Source organism: Trematomus bernacchii, unplaced genomic scaffold (genome assembly GCF_902827165.1).
Source record: "Trematomus bernacchii unplaced genomic scaffold, fTreBer1.1, whole genome shotgun sequence".
Taxonomy (NCBI): Eukaryota; Metazoa; Chordata; class Actinopteri; order Perciformes; family Nototheniidae; genus Trematomus; species Trematomus bernacchii.
Genome location: NW_022988098.1, coordinates 9,596,783 through 9,613,638, shown reverse-complemented (window position 1 = coordinate 9,613,638; position 16,856 = coordinate 9,596,783). Strand labels below are relative to the sequence as shown.

Sequence of the window (16,856 nt, the reverse complement as noted above, 5' to 3'; positions counted from 1 at the left end):
ACTATTCTGCATAGAAGACTGTGGCAGTCAGCTAACCAATCAGAGCAGACTGGTCTCTGGTTTCAGACAGAGGGTGAAAAGAGGTGCTGCAGCACAGGCAGTATGAGAAAAATAAAGAGCTTTTTGAACATTAAAGCATGGAGACATGTAGAGACACTACATACTGATATACACCTGAACATCAGCAGGAGAGGACTCTTTAAAGTAGAGACACTACATACTGATATACACCTGAACATCAGCAGGAGAGGACTCTTTAAAGTAGAGACACTACATACTGATATACACCTGAAAATGAGCGTAATAAGTCCTCTTTAACAAAATATACACGTCATATCAGTTTTAAGTTGTGATTGTCAACATCAAAAGCCTTCTTCAACAAAAGGTTAAATACTGGGTACAGTCCTGCATCATATTAAATCGGAATATCATGTGTTTTTATATGCCAAATTAATGTTGTGGAGTAAAAAGTACAATATTTGCCTGCAAAATGTAGACGAGTAGCAGTATTTGTAGAATAGAATGGAAATGGTTGTACAAATGTGTCAAAATAATACTTAAATACAATACTTGAGTAAATGTACTTTGTTACATTTGACAAATGTGAATCTGATGGATGACCCCATGACTGAAGTAAAGTCACATTACTGCCTCTGTAAAAAAAAAATGATATCCACGGGTTTCCCTACGCTTTATTCTTGCCGCCCAGACTCTCTGGCTATTAATAAACCCGATTTGATGCTATCAGCACCAGAGCTTTCTCGTTCTTTCTTCAATTTTTTCTTCTTACCCTTCCTGTGTAAGACCCAATGCTCCCGCTGCCACACGACCCAGTTTCCTCTGGAGGAATTCCTCCCTCTTCCTGTAAACGCCCCTCCTCATAAGGCTCTGTTAGGAAAGCCGGGGCTTCAGTACAGAACTGACCGAGAGCGAGACTGTGAGTGTGGTCAGAAAGCTGCGAAGCTACATTCAGCTTCGGGATGGAGTAACAGAGAGCAGGGTGGTCATGGGTCTGCTGTAAAGACTGAGAAGGAAACATGTGGTGTCTGCAGTGCACCTCTGACAGGTCCTTACTGGATGTGGAGTCAGACAGCTGGTAAGGCTTATTCTGCTCATTTCCATATTATTATTTAGTGTCTCTACTTTAAAGAGTCCTCTAGTTCAGGTTCATATCAGTATGTAGTGTCTCTACTTTAAAGAGTCCTCTCCTGCTGATGTTCAGGTGTATATCAGTATGTAGTGTCTCTACTTTAAAGAGTCCTCTCCTGCTGATGTTCAGGTGTATATCAGTATGTAGTGTCTCTACTTTAAAGAGTCCTCTCCTGCTGATGTTCAGGTGTATATCAGTATGTAGTGTCTCTACTTTAAAGAGTCCTCTCCTGCTGATGTTCAGGTGTATATCAGTATGTAGTGTCTCTACTTTAAAGAGTCCTCTCCTGCTGATGTTCAGGTGTATATCAGTATGTAGTGTCTCTACTTTAAAGAGTCCTCTCCTGCTAATGTTCAGGTGTATATCAGTATGTAGTGTCTCTACTTTAAAGAGTCCTCTCCTGCTGATGTTCAGGTGTATATCAGTATGTAGTGTCTCTACTTTAAAGAGTCCTCTCCTGCTAATGTTCAGGTGTATATCAGTATGTAGTGTCTCTACTTTAAAGAGTCCTCTCCTGCTGATGTTCAGGTGTATATCAGTATGTAGTGTCTCTACTTTAAAGAGTCCTCTCCTGCTGATGTTCAGGTGTATATCAGTATGTAATGCCTCTACTTTAAAGAGTCCTCTCCTGCTGATGTTCAGGTGTATATCAGTATGTAGTGTCTCTACTTTAAAGAGTCCTCTCCTGCTGATGTTCAGGTGTATATCAGTATGTAGTGTCTCTACTTTAAAGAGTCCTCTCCTGCTGATGTTCAGGTGTATATCAGTATGTAGTGTCTCTACTTTAAAGAGTCCTCTCCTGCTGATGTTCAGGTGTATATCAGTATGTAGTGTCTCTACATGTCTCCATGCTTTAATGTTCAAAAAGCTCTTTATTTTTCTCATACTGCCTGTGCTGCAGCACCTCTTTTCACCCTCTGTCTGAAACCAGAGCCCAGTCTGCTCTGATTGGTTAGCTGGCCGGCTCTGTTGTGATTGGTCAACCGCTTAGAGATGTCACGCCCCTTAGCGAATCACGTACAATGTGTTGGAGCAATGGCCAATAAAAGTGCAAGAGAGAAACTCCCTCTGGAGAGAACACAGGGATTGTAGCCTTTGCAGACCATTTACATGCACTGAAACCTATAGAACACACTACAGGCCAGGTAAAACCCCCAAAAAGCTTAATAGGGCCTCTTTAATGGCTGCCTGACTTGTACTTCCTGCACATTACTTTGTGATTTGGCTCTGAACTTGATGCTGGTTTTGACTAATGCTACCTCTTATCTTCAGGGAATTCTGCCAGACTCAATTCAAATCAATAGAAAGTGCATTTATTAATTTCAGTTCAGGCTTAATGGCTGAGTTGCCTTTAATGCAGACGACTCTGTGCCAGCTGAACAAAATCAAAAGGTGCAAACTCTTTGTAATTAAATTGTAATGCAAAAGAAAAAGTGATTTAGCACCGGATCGGGCTGCTTTAATAGCCAGTAGTGGATTTTTCTTCCTTATGCCAGGCAAGTGAATATTAACCTGGTTGTAGGAGTTGTGAGAAACATTCAAGTGTAAAGAAACCTAGAAGAGGCAGGTTGTGTCTGAGTGGCAGGTCGGAGTAATTAATTCATCACCGTGGAGTGACACAGTGACTAGACGCTCCACTCGAGGAAGACACTTAGCGGCACAAAGAGTTCATCTCTAGGGGGGGTTGTCTGACACCACACACACACACACACACACACACACACACACACACACACACGAATAAATACTAAGATTTATGCACCGTCATGTAATGCTGCGGCTCTTGAATTTTGAATTGGATTCTGTAATCTCACAAGGCAGAAGGTAATGTGCACTTCTTACGTTGGTGTTATTCCTGACATACAAGTTGTACATGCCACACTTAATTTAAATCAGGGTGAGCACTAAAACAGTTGTCCAAAGTATTCTGTTACATGCATGATTTTGTAAATACTGAGGCCCACAATCAGGTTATCCAGGTGCATGAAAATCTTTTGATTCCCCTTCTCTACATTATGTGCTTTTTAAGTCATTTGGAGGGTATAAACTATGTCACTGGGCAGCAGCATAAATGATATTTAAAGTAGTAATGCATGAGATTCAGGTTAAATGTTTCATGAAGGATCCACATTATAATCTGGACATGCAGAAGAGGCTAAAATAGCCGCTTTCACACCAAGTAATTTGCCGTACTTAGTGCCCAGGCACTTAGTACCCCCATGGAACTAAGTACAGATCGCGTTCACACCGGAATAAGTTCCCTGAGGGAAGATTACGCAAATGAGCCGCTGACGTCACTTCTTCTTCTTCTGCTTTGGGTTTACTGGCAGGCCGCAAACCACTTCACGGCGTATACTGCCACCCGAAGTCCCCGGCCGGAAGTCCCCGGAGTTGGGGACTGGCTTCAGTAGAAGCTGCTGGGACTCCCAGCTGCTTCTACTGAAGCCTTCAGAGTAAATCGCCAGAACGCCGACACCTCCTCATCTCCACCGCTCCCATGTTTTATTTTGTGTTGCCATAAGTTATTCTCTCTCCGTTGGTGTGCAGGGCTAATGCTAATGCTAATAATGCTAATGCCAGCAAATACAATGGCGGCTTCACAAAACTTTTCAGAGTTTTACGGGGCGTGGTTTGCAATTCGCCCAGCCAATAGAAATTAGTACTTTTTCCCCCCCAGGAAAGTACCACCTCTCTAGCAGGCACTAAAAATGGGGGTAAAAGTTCCCGGCACTAAGTACTCTTTTTGGTGTGAACTAGACATAAGGGGTACTAACGGAACTAAACGGGAAAAGTACTTCGGTGTGAACGCGCCTTATGATCTACTCTTTTTCCCTTCATTCACTGACTACAACTCCTCACTTGTCGTAGCTTACAGTGTTCAAGGAGCTTGAGATATATAGCTTTGGACATTGATGGAAGATATATCTGATTGTTTATGAAGGTCAATAATGCAGCATAGAATAGAGCAGCAGTTTGGACGTGTTTTCACATATGAAACATAAAGGGAAGCATTTGTAGTATACTTGTATGGTACTGTGTCTGGTCTATATGAAACAGAAACTAAAATATTACATTGAAACCCCCTTGCATCAGTAGAGGACAAACCCATTTTCTGTCCATGTGGGGATTTCTCCCAGTTTGTTCAGAATCAGGTTTCCTCAGTCTTTACATGTTTTAAAAACGTTGGGCTTTCATTCATCCTCTATGACCTTTTTATCCAGTTTTGCCTCAGCCTTAAATGTGGACTTTCAGGGGAAAGGATTTTCATTTGAATGAGCTATGTGAATGCTTCGGACAGACTGTAGCTGTCAAAAGTTCTGACCAAAGTAATCTCCCTATCTTTCTGTCTAGAGTCCAAATGCCACTATTCTATCAGACTCAGATAGGAGGAAATATTATTTTCAGTTTTTCTGTTTTTGTTGTATGTTGGGTAGTTTCCTCTCAGTTGTTGTCAGCTAACTAGCTGCCTCGTTAGCTTGTCTAGCTTCTTCTATTGGTTACTGTTCTTCCCTCAGAATGAGTTATGTTTTATAATGTTTCTTTGTCTGTGCACTTTTAGCTCCTTTGGGTCTTCTAGTGTGAGGGTGGGGAGTTGTCCCCACTGTTGCATCAGCCATGGTGCTCTTCTTCATTGTTGATTGCTAGTTAGCAGGCAAGTCAGTTAGCAGATTTTGGCGCAATTTCTGTGTAGAGTATAAATGTCACTGTTTTATCATACTCAGATAAGCAGTAATAGTATGTTTAGTCTTTCTGTCTTTGTTGTATGTCAGTTAGTTTGCTTTCAGTTGTTGTTACTTGCATACCTGCCTGGTTAGCCATGTTAGCCATGTTAGCTTTGTTAGCTTGTCCTAGGTTCTTCTTCTTCTTACACTTTTCTTGTGATTTTGTGGGGCCTTTTATCTCCAAACGTTATTGTTGGTTGTCCTCGTGTGTCCTTTTCTCCAAGTTATTATTTAAAATGTCCAGGTTTATCTCATTTTAAAACAGCTTGCATATTTGAAGAGTGGGTTTATCCTAGTGAAATTGAAAGTGTCTTTTGTATTTTGCAGCAGTGGTTTTGCTCAATCCCTGTTTTGGTGAATCTGTTTATCACAAAGTTCTTCATTATATTACTCAGAGCAGAACATCTTGTTCAGTATCTCAAATGCAACCGTACCCGCTAACAGAGGACATAAACAAATGCTGTCATGCTTTCAGTCTGAGTACCGAGAGGCGTCTGCCGGCTTCTTGCTTTGAGCTGAGTGCCACTTTTCCATCTAAACAAATGGACATTTCCAATAGACATCCTCTGCTGGAGCCGACGTTTTGCAGCCCACCCTTCAGACTAATTAAAGGACTTGTTTTGTCTCATTAGATTTGTTCCTTTTGGAATCAAAAATGTGTCGAGGATGCATCTCAAAATGCTGTTGTCCAGCTGAGAAAAATACAACACTTCCACTAATGATAGTACTTCTCCCCTGTGCTAAAAGGCACTCAAGAATAATTAATTACAGAGATTATTACGGTTATCAGTGCCTTCTAAATCAGTAAGAAATGACTGACAAAATGAACTGCTGTCTGATATTCAAACACTAAAGCTAAGGTAATGTTACATTTAGCCACAAAAGCGACGTTGTTAATGTTTGGTAAAGTGTTTATGTTGACTGAAACCTTTAAAGTGCACTATTAATATTCCTACAAATACATCTATTGTAATCTGTGCACAAAACAAGATGTTCAAATAGTCCAAACCTTTTTGTTGAGAGTAACAGATCAGGGGTGTCAAACTCAAGGCCCGTGGGCCAAATCCGGCCTGTGACCTCATTTCATGTGGCCCCACAAGATCTTGCAAAGAATATTATATACAATACAATTGGTGGAATTGTTGAATATTTGCTTTCAATTATTTACCCTAGACTTCTGCGTTCAGACGTAGTTAATTATGAAGTTATTACCAGAACTGATAATAATCCAATGCAGAGCCAATAATGTGATGTGATACATTATTTAATATATATTATGTATGTATATATGTATTTTTATAAAGAGAAGCCAAGAGTGTGCAAAGCTCTCATCAAGGCAAAGGGGGGCTCATTTGAAGAATCTAAAATAAAAATCATATTCTGGATTTTTTAACACTTTTTTGTTTACTAGATAATTCCATATGTGTTCTTTCATAGTTCTGGTGTCTTTAGTATTATTCTACAATGTAGAAAATTATTAAAATAAATAAAAACCTTCGAATGAGAAGGTGTCCAAACTTTTGACTGGTACTGTATATTTATAAAGTTACAACCCTTTGAGTGTAACCATAATGCTGATGAAATTGAGTTTGACCCCCCTGCAGTAAATGCTTGACTAGATTCACAGGCGCTTCTCATTTAACTCTCGCAAAAAAGCATATAAGTATTTTCCCAAAAATGATGATTTACTACTTAAAGAAATGTTATTAAAGGTCATCCTAGAGGTCCTTACTTCATTCAGTAAGGTTGTTTTAGCATTTGAACAAAAGACAAATATGTTATTTATTTTGTTTCTCAGTATTACTGGATGGTAGATTACATGTTACTTGTTAGACGCTTTTATCCAAAGCGACTTTAATACTCAATATGTGAACAATCCCCACAGGAGCAATTTGGGGTGAAGTGTCTCAGGGACACAACGACATGCTGACTGCAGTGGGGTTTGAACCTGTGCTACCCTGATCCGAACACCTACGCACTAGTCCACTGCGCCACACGCCTCCGTAGATGACTTTAGAAATCCTTGAGTCAAACAATTGCCAGAGTTAGAATAGTTTAATAAATCATGGGCTGAGCCAAACTATGTCCTCTGAATTTTCAGTATTTTAATTAAATAGTAATATTAAAACTATCCAGTATTTCAAAATCTGCCCAAAATCATAATCGTGACTCTGCAGAACGACTACAACATACTGGATGAAACCCTCGGACCTATACACTGGCAGATAAACATCTTAGATATTTGTAAATGCAGGTTAGAAGATGAATAAACATTTGAAAACCAGAACAACATGTTTCTTCTGCCGGCCGCGTTTTATCACAATTTTACATCAAGACAGAAAAGGCATAAATGAAACAGACTGACATGTCTAAAAGCCACCTTCTTTAAATGCCACATCGTGTTTTTGCACAAGCCACTGACAGGTATTATTTATCACCACTTCGTTCACCTTTCCTGTATGAATGCACTGCTTTCAGCCTCTTTTCTCTCCTGGACATCATAATTTTAGCATTCATTATCTAACCTTGACAACTTCTCCAACTAAGATGGAGATATTTGGAGAGATTATAAAGTGATAGATGCCTCTGAATGGATGACCTTGTTTTCACACTTCCCCTTCATCCATCAGCTCGTGACAAACAAATTGATATTGATCGTGCAAAAGTTGCTTTAAGGGAAAAAGGCTCACAATTCCACCATAAATTGTCACTCGCAAGTTCAGGAAATCATTTCAAGGTCCATAACTACATAATAATGTAACATCAATCCTGATTTTGTCTTAAGAACCACAGAAATGTTTCTCTGTCAAACTGATTGACTGTGATGTTGATAAAAGGCAAAAGGTACAATACAATAGACGAGCACAGAGGAGACAAAAGGGCACGGGTTTTTGTTACTTTTAAATAAATATATGCCAGGAATAATTACTTATGGGACAGTTTTATATTAAAATGTATGTATTTAAAACAAACCCATGACTGAGGTTAGTTAAAACACTGCTAAATAAAACGTAATAATGATACAAGCAACGAAATGAAGTGTATTTCTGTCAAATTAACTGACACAGATGTCCTGCCTTCATCGTACCAAGGCATTCGGCAGAACTACTTACCGGGAAATAAGAAGATGCTGATATTGTATGGCTAAGATTTACTATTACTATGTGCCAAGAAATGTGTTTAATATATTTGATATACCTTATAATACTAAGGCACACAATTCTAGAACGCAACACACACGCTTTGGATAAGGTGTATTGTTTAAAAACATTTTTGTCATCCCATCCGTCCCTCGCTCAAAAATTACCATTATTTTACAAAATGTATTTTCTTGTTTCTTGTTTCTTGTCCCCCTCAAACTAAGAGGGCATCACTGATAGCACTTATCTCTGACCTTATACCTTGATTTACTCAATATATCTGTTCCGCAGGGCAGGCTGTGCGTAAACATACATTTTAAGATTAGTCAAATAAAACTAAAAAAGGCTAAAAGGAGAGCAAAAGGTCTATCTCAGGTATATCTGTGCACGAGCCTAGGCCTGCATCCTGTGGCAGTGTATTTTTTTTTTTTGCTGTGTTAAACCAATGACTGAAGAAGTGCATTATGCTTTACTCACACTCACCTTACAGACCACCTGCCTGTGGAAGTTTGGTGTCAACACAAGAGTCAGAAGTACACAAGGGTTACACATTTTCAGTTCATAAGGCACGAGAAACAACATTTTTTTGCCATATTTGTTCATTTTTTTATTGTAAACCAAACCCTGAAAGCAGTGTCAGTATTTGGGAACATGGCAACAATATCTGGTTTTAGTTGTTTTTGTTCACCTTACCACTAACTAATCTTGAGAATGGATTGCAGGGATTCATCCATAACTTCCCTTTTACGACTGCAGTGATTCTCCTATAATCCCTTGCTTTTATTACATGGTATACAGTCAATTCGCTTCAGGAGTCAGATGCCGCCCTTGTTCTCACGTCAGCATTTCCTCTTTGCTGAGCTGGCTTCCAATGCATTTGATTAAAAAAGTCTTTAAATAACCTGCATTAAAGTGTTCTTGTATTAGCATCAGGTTCTGCGTCAGTACAAAAAAGAAAAGGCTTTTCAAAATCAAGGTCTCTGCCTCTTGAGAGGGACACATTCAAAAGGCAAACTGTCAGATTAAGTATAGCTGTCTTTTTCTCTCGGTAATAATGAGTTTGATTCCTCTTGAGTTTTTGAGCTGTGTCCAAGTACCAATAAAAAGCAGTACGCTAGTCCTCTATAAGCTAATCACAGAGGTGTGGAGGAAGTGAAAAGTCCTGGTTGACATTAAGCTGCTGCAGTCTGGGGTTTATCTAATCAGCTGTCCAGGTTGTGTTTGGGCTGCAGTGAGCAGACACTGATCCTTATTGATCTTATTAAAGGCGCTGCTTCACATGCTGCACTCCCTCCTGACATTAAACAGCTCTGTTTTCTACTGGAAGACCGGTGATATCTATATATATGTTGTGATATCAGTGTGTGATGTGCCATATGTTGGTTCTATGGTGGTATTCATAATATATTTAAAGAGGCCCTGTCATGCTTTTTGGGGTTTGCCCTTTCCTATAGTGTTTTCTTTAGGTTTTTGTAAACCTGTAAATGGTCTGCAAAGGATAACATTCCTGAATTCCCTGAAAGTGTAGCACTCCAACACATTGTACGTGATAGGCTAAGGGGCGGGACATCTCTAAGCGGTTGACCAATCACAACAGAGCCGGCCAGCTAACCAATCAGAGCAGACTGGGCTCTGGTTTCAGACAGAGGGGGAAAAGAGGTGCTGCAGCACAGGCAGTATGAGAAAAATAAAGAGCTGTTTGAACATTAAAGCATGGAGACATGTAGAGACACTACATGCTGATATACACCTGAACATCAGCAGGAGAGGACTCTTTAAAGTAGAGACACTACATACTGATATACACCTGAACATCAGCAGGAGAGGACTCTTTAAAGTAGAGACACTACATACTGATATACACCTGAACATCAGCAGGAGAGGACTCTTTAAAGTAGAGACACTACATACTGATATACACCTGAACATCAGCAGGAGAGGACTCTTTAAAGTAGAGACACTACATACTGATATACACCTGAACATCAGCAGGAGAGGACTCTTTAAAGTAGAGACACTACATACTGATATACACCTGAACATCAGCAGGAGAGGACTCTTTAAAGTAGAGACACTACATACTGATATACACCTGAACATCAGCAGGAGAGGACTCTTTAAAGTAGAGACACTACATACTGATATACACCTGAACATCAGCAGGAGAGGACTCTTTAAAGTAGAGACACTACATACTGATATACACCTGAACATCAGCAGGAGAGGACTCTTTAAAGTAGAGACACTACATACTGATATACACCTGAACATCAGCAGGAGAGGACTCTTTAAAGTAGAGACACTACATACTGATATACACCTGAACATCAGCAGGAGAGGACTCTTTAAAGTAGAGACACTACATACTGATATGCACCTGAACGTCAGCAGGAGAGGACTCTTTAAAGTAGAGACACTACATACTGATATACACCTGAACATCAGCAGGAGAGGACTCTTTAAAGTAGAGACACTACATACTGATATACACCTGAACATCAGCAGGAGAGGACTCTTTAAAGTAGAGACACTACATACTGATATACACCTGAACATCAGCAGGAGAGGACTCTTTAAAGTAGAGACACTACATACTGATATACACCTGAACATCAGCAGGAGAGGACTCTTTAAAGTAGAGACACTACATACTGATATACACCTGAACATCAGCAGGAGAGGACTCTTTAAAGTAGAGACACTACATACTGATATACACCTGAACATCAGCAGGAGAGGACTCTTTAAAGTAGAGACACTACATACTGATATACACCTGAACATCAGCAGGAGAGGACTCTTTAAAGTAGAGACACTACATACTGATATACACCTGAACATCAGCAGGAGAGGACTCTTTAAAGTAGAGACACTACATATTGACATACACCTGAAAATGAGCAGAAACGGTCCTCTTTATTTTCTTTGAATCAAGATCCAGTGGTATTCTATTCTCAGCTGATTTATGTGACTTTTCTGCATTGTGAAGGGAATGTGTAAAGGGAGCTCTCAGTCTGCTGCTATAAATGCTTTCACTCATATGTATACGCTGCCAGCAGTATCAAAGTTCACTTCTCCCATCTGTCACGTGCCCCTTGCTGAAACACACAGCAAAAGGAGAATGACTCATATTAACCCACTGTTGTTTCTGTTTGTTGCAGTGTGGAAGGTGATGCTCCAGGCAGCGAGTTGGGCGCCTCAGTGGACCCCAGCAGTGGCTATGGTTGCATCCCAGTGACCCACAGCAGCCACCTGGACAGCAGCCAGATATACGGACACATCCTGCTGCCGGGACACCTGAGGCCCCGTCGACCCAAACTGCAGCATTCACAGTCCATACTCCGCAAGCAGGCAGAGGAAGAGGCCATCAAACGCTCGCGCTCGCTGTCCGAGAGCTATGAGCTGTCAGCTGACCTGCAGGATAAGCAGGTGAGGAGACAAACACAGATACATGTCATGATACTAAAATGTATGCAACGTGACATGTCCAATAATGATTAATTGATTTTACGCTCAGGGCTGGGAGGGTTACTTTAAAATGTAATCCGTTACAATTACTGTATGCACTTTTTTATGTCTTTTATACATAAATATGTGTCCCCGGTGTGTCAGGAGACTCACAGTGTCAGAAAATACAATCATCTCTTTTTTCCTCAGTACCCAAATCTCTAATAAATTTGGGTACAACGGAGCTGATCCAGATTTGCTACTGTTTCAGAAATAATCCTTGAAACCTTGGAACATATTATGGTGTTTAATCACGGCAGCATTTAGCTGAGTATCTGGGTAGAAACCTCTCTCTTCACAGAGGAGAGCTCATGCAGATGCTCCAAAGGGGCCAGCAGCAGCTCGGTTAAATGTAAAGCTGCAGACCCAGAATCAGCACTTCTCTAACAGGGCTGAAATAGAGAGGCATGAGGCTAGAATGGGTGATCTGTTTGGTATTTTGAGCATAACACTTCCTAGGCATGTTTTTTATATATCTGAGACCTATAATATATGCCTAAAAATAGTATAATAGGAGACCTTTAAATATATAAATAATGTTACCTGATTACTTTCTGTTAATTTGGGTTACCTCAAATGCAATCGAAATGAATACAAGAGAAAGGAAATATAGATATTACATTGCCTTGAGGTTATATAGTACCTGTTATTACAATATTATGTCAGAAGGAGGCTCATCAGGGTGGTCAAATATATTAAAAAAAAGAACAATAATAACTTGTTTGCCTTGGGGCTTTATCAACTGCATCTGTTTGGAAAGACACAGGAAGGGGATGCTTGTTAGGCAGTGAAACTTGGAGCTTATTGGAGGGAAACCTACTGTTCTGGTCTAAATCTCTTGTGGAAATGTTGAGTCCGCTGGCCTCACATTAATGACGTCCTACTCCATCAGTCCAGATAGTAAACTTTCTTTACTACATCTTAATGTTGGTGTATTTAAGGTCATGTTTTACTTCCAACAGTACTGTACAGTCTCAAACTATTATCATATTTTTCTTATAAATCTTCCGAGAGCAATTCCTCATCATTATTTTGGCCATTTCCAGTTTATTGGTAGAACTGGGTTCACATCCCACTTCAACATTATCCACCTTCCTCCTTTTCTTCCTAGTGTTTTTGCAACGAATAAACCCCAGATTCCAGCCATTTTTAAACTGCCATCATCGCTCTCTTTTAGTTTTTAAGAAAAGCAGATGAGACGGCAGCACCATCCTTCATTCTGTCCAAAACATGTTTCCAAAGGTAATAGATATTCTTTGTTGGCAGGTGAAAGCAGCTTTTGTTTGAGAGTCAATTTTCTAAATGGACGGTTATTTTAAGTAATGCACTAAACAAAACCCTTTCTTTTGTCACCAACACTTACCCTCTATAGGCTTGACACTACAGTATAATCATAAATCAAGGACTATTGACGAGCTTTTATCTTCATCTGGCTCAGTAGTCCTTACGTGACCTAAGTATCAAATAACTGGAGTGCCACACTTTTTTACCATTCTGGGTAAAGTAACATGGACCATTTTTGGGGTTGCTATCATCAGTTTTATCATTACAGAGAATGCATACAAGGTTATTTTCAGAGATGGCAAAAGTACACACATCCTTTACTCAAGTAGAAGTACAGAAACTCGTGTTTAAAAATACTCTGGTAAAAGTAGAAGTACTGACTAAACTTCTTTACTCAAGTAAAAGTAAAGAAGTATGGGCTTTGAAATGTACTTAAGTAAAAAGTACCCATAACTAGCAGCTGTTTTAAAGAGTACCTGACCTCCCTTTATATTAATAGAACAATAATGTCATTGTTAGCTAATGAATGTTTCCATGCTGAACAACAGCAACATGACAACGTTTTCATTGGTCCCTCTTCTTTAGAGAAGACCAGGAAATGATGGATACACGGATCGTGTTCAAATCAATAGGCACGCAATGACTCTAAATAATAATGATCACGCCACCAAACACACATTCAAACTAAAGGAACCAGCCTGTTTGGGAAATGTAAGAAGTAGAAAGTACAGGTATTTGTGTTCAACATGTAAGAAGTAGAAAGTACAGGTATTTGTGTTCAACATGTAAGAAGTAGAAAGTACAGGTATTTGTGTTCAAAATGTAAGAAGTAGAAAGTACAGGTGTTTGTGTTCAACATGTAAGAAGTAAAAGTAAAAAGTCGTTAGAAAAATAAGTAGTGGAGTAAAGTACTGATACCAGAAAAATGTACTTAAGTACAGTAACAAAGTATTTGTACTCCACTACTTCCCATCTCTGGTTATTTTTGCCATAACGAAGCAGCTAGGGACTATCCAGACTGCTTCCAGTTAGTTGCAGTTGCATTATTTCACCAACCGTTCTTCTCTACCTGCAGGTGGAGATGCTAGAGAGGAAATATGGTGGGCGTTTCATAACCCGGCATGCAGCCCGCACCATCCAGACGGCTTTCCGCCAGTACCAGATGAACAAGAACTTTGAACGTCTTAGAAGTTCTATGTCTGAGAACCGTATGTCCAGACGGATCGTCCTATCAAATATGAGAATGCAGTTTTCCTTTGAAGGACCTGAAAAAGTCCACAGCTCCTATTTCGAAGGAAAGCAGGTCTCTCTAACAGACGATGGAACAAAACTTGGTGCGTTGGTGCAGTCAGAGCACGATGGGGAGATGGGTGTTCAGGCAAAGACTCCAACAACTCAGAGCGACTTCACAGACGCGATCACAGAACTGGAAGATGCCTTCTCCAGGCAGGTTAAATCTCTGGCTGAGTCCATAGACGATGCTCTGAACTGTCGCAGTCTGCATGGTGACGAGTCAGAGCCAGTGAGAGTTCTCCCGGATATCGACAGGGAGGTCGGTTGCCAGATGAAACTTTCTCATGGTGCGTCAGATCACCGCAAACTGGATGAGATGAGGGCGTCTTACAGCGACGTCACCCTCTACATCGATGAAGAAGAACTGACACCGCCTCTTCCCTTGTCTCAATCTGTGGATCGACCCTCCAGCACAGAGTCGGACTTGCGCCAGCGTTCCCTCAACTCTTCCCAGGACTACTGGTCACTGGCTCATAAGGATGAAAAAGGAGATACGGACACCAGCTGCCGAAGTACACCGTCTCTGGAGTGCCAAGAGCAGCGATTGAGGGTAGATCACCTTCCCTTACTGACCATCGAGCCTCCAAGCGATAGTTCGGTGGAGCTCAGCGATCGTTCTGACAGAAGCTCTTTGAAGAGACAGAGCGCTTACGAGCGAAGCGTCACTAATCAGCAGAGCAGCCCAAAACAAATCACCCACACTCGGCCACCAAGAGGGCCTTCAAGGGAAGAAGAAGCCCCTCGACATCGGCCACGACAACTGGAGGCCCATCTGGCCATCAATGGCACCGCAAACCGTCAGAGCAAGTCCGAATCCGACTTTTCTGATGGTGACAACGACAGCATCAACAGCACGTCCAACTCCAACGACACCATCAACTGCAGCTCCGAGTCCTCGTCCAGAGACAGCCTGAGGGAGCAGACGCTCAGCAAGCAGACGTACCACAAAGAGACTCGCAACAGCTGGGATTCACCGGCATTCAGTAACGACATCATCCGAAAGAGACACTACCGCATAGGCCTGAACCTCTTCAACAAGTATGTACATTCCACAATACAAGATCCATTAACACAGAGACAGACTCTTCTAGACACAATCTGATTACAATTCAAAGGTTTTATTGTCATATACAAAAAGCTACAGTGTAGAAATGGCAATGAAATTATTCTGACCTGAGCTCCTCCAACAATGCAACATATATAATACAATACAAAATAAAAAGTAGTGCAACAAGTCTATATACATGTCAATAGAATATGGGATATGTACAAGAACAGAATATGAAATTAAATAATGTAAATTAAGACAATTGCTTACATTGCTTGTACTTTTAGCTTCAGAATGACAGCATCACACATTACAGAGCCAATGAGGGACAGAGGTTATGTAAATGACGGTCCATTACTTATGACACATAAAGCTCTTCTTCATGATAAATGGGCAGTGATAGTGAAACACGACTAACGATCTGTTTTACTTGAGATTCAAACTCAGCCTGTGACTCATCCTGCTTCACTGAATGCAGAGTGATTCATCTCAACCATTTAATCATAAACGATTGTGGATTTGGTTTCTTTCAGAGCCAGCCATGAAGTTCCTTTTAATCATTTGCAATTAACACTATTGGAGAAAAAGTTCTTCCCTCCTCTCCACTCTCCCATCCCTCAATTGACACACATTTGGGGCATTTGGATTATCTCATATTTGGATTGTGTCCTCACTCCTCTCTCTCTCTCTCTCTCTCTCTCTATCCTCTCCTATGTTTCAAGGAAACCAGAAAAAGGCATCCAGTATCTGATAGATAGAAACTTTGTCCCCGACACGCCGGTGGGTGTGGCTCACTTCCTGCTGCAAAGGAAAGGCTTGAGCAGGCAGATGATCGGCGAGTTCCTGGGTAACAGACAGAAGCAGTTCAACCGAGATGTCCTCGAGTGAGTGTGCACCGAATCGTTTTCTACGTACTCTATGAAACATTAAACTGTCTTTTGATTTGGCTTTTATGTTATCTTCCTTTTGGGAGCATAAATATCACCATTTAATTGCAAATAGGGTTTCCAGCTTGCAATCGAGACTCATTGAAACCGTCTTCAAAGTTTCTGAGAACTACATAATGACTCTAGTTACAGAAATAGATCCTACTCAAGAAAATTGCTGTGATGCTCAGATAAACATACACACTCCTTTTATATTTCTCAGTCCTTTTAAAGAGAGAGAGTGAAGTCATAAAGTTCTTGTATTTCCCAACAGTGATTATCAAACAGTGCCTACTTTATGCTTTAGACTGGACAGATTTATCTGAAACACACTTGAGGCGCAGCAGCACTATCGGAGCCCATTGAGATTCTGTGGAGGATAAGGCCAGTAAAGGTCCTTCTTTGTCAGTTTGACAGGCATATCTAAAGGGCTCCTTGAGAAAACTTCTATTAATCTTGACATGCAAGATACCGCAGTATAAGGGCTCTGGAGATACAATCCTTACTTCAGTGTTGGAAAAAAGTTCTTTATTTAAGTAAAAGTGTCAGTATCACAGTTGAAATATGCTCCATTATAGGTAAAAGTCAGGCATTAACTTATGTCCAATATTTGGGTAATGAACAAGGGTTAGGGTTTCATTCAAGTCCTTGTTCTTTGTTCTGCTGTTTTAGTTCAGTCTAACTGCTGTCATGGAAGTCCTTTCCAGCAGAAAGCAGCTGTTTTTGGCTTAAAGTCTCACCACCAAACCACAGAAAGTGAAACCTGATGAAGTGAATGGAGCATTT

The 16,856-nt window shown here is 40.6% G+C and overlaps 1 protein-coding gene across 6 annotated transcripts in view; it reads left to right on the top strand.

Moving 5' to 3' along the window:
- iqsec1b (IQ motif and Sec7 domain ArfGEF 1b) overlaps nucleotides 1-16,856 on the top strand; it is a 228,098-nt gene that overhangs the window by 195,320 nt on the left and 15,922 nt on the right. For 5 of the 6 annotated variants that reach the window (XM_034121554.1, XM_034121559.1, XM_034121558.1 and 2 more), the window contains 3 exons: nucleotides 11,174-11,441; nucleotides 13,879-15,134; nucleotides 15,867-16,028. In XM_034121554.1, coding sequence (XP_033977445.1) covers nucleotides 11,174-11,441; nucleotides 13,879-15,134; nucleotides 15,867-16,028 — 1,686 coding nt within the window. Of the gene's footprint in view, nucleotides 1-935; nucleotides 1,097-11,173; nucleotides 11,442-13,878; nucleotides 15,135-15,866; nucleotides 16,029-16,856 lie in introns of those variants that run through there. The other variant, XM_034121555.1, reaches the window with a different exon arrangement.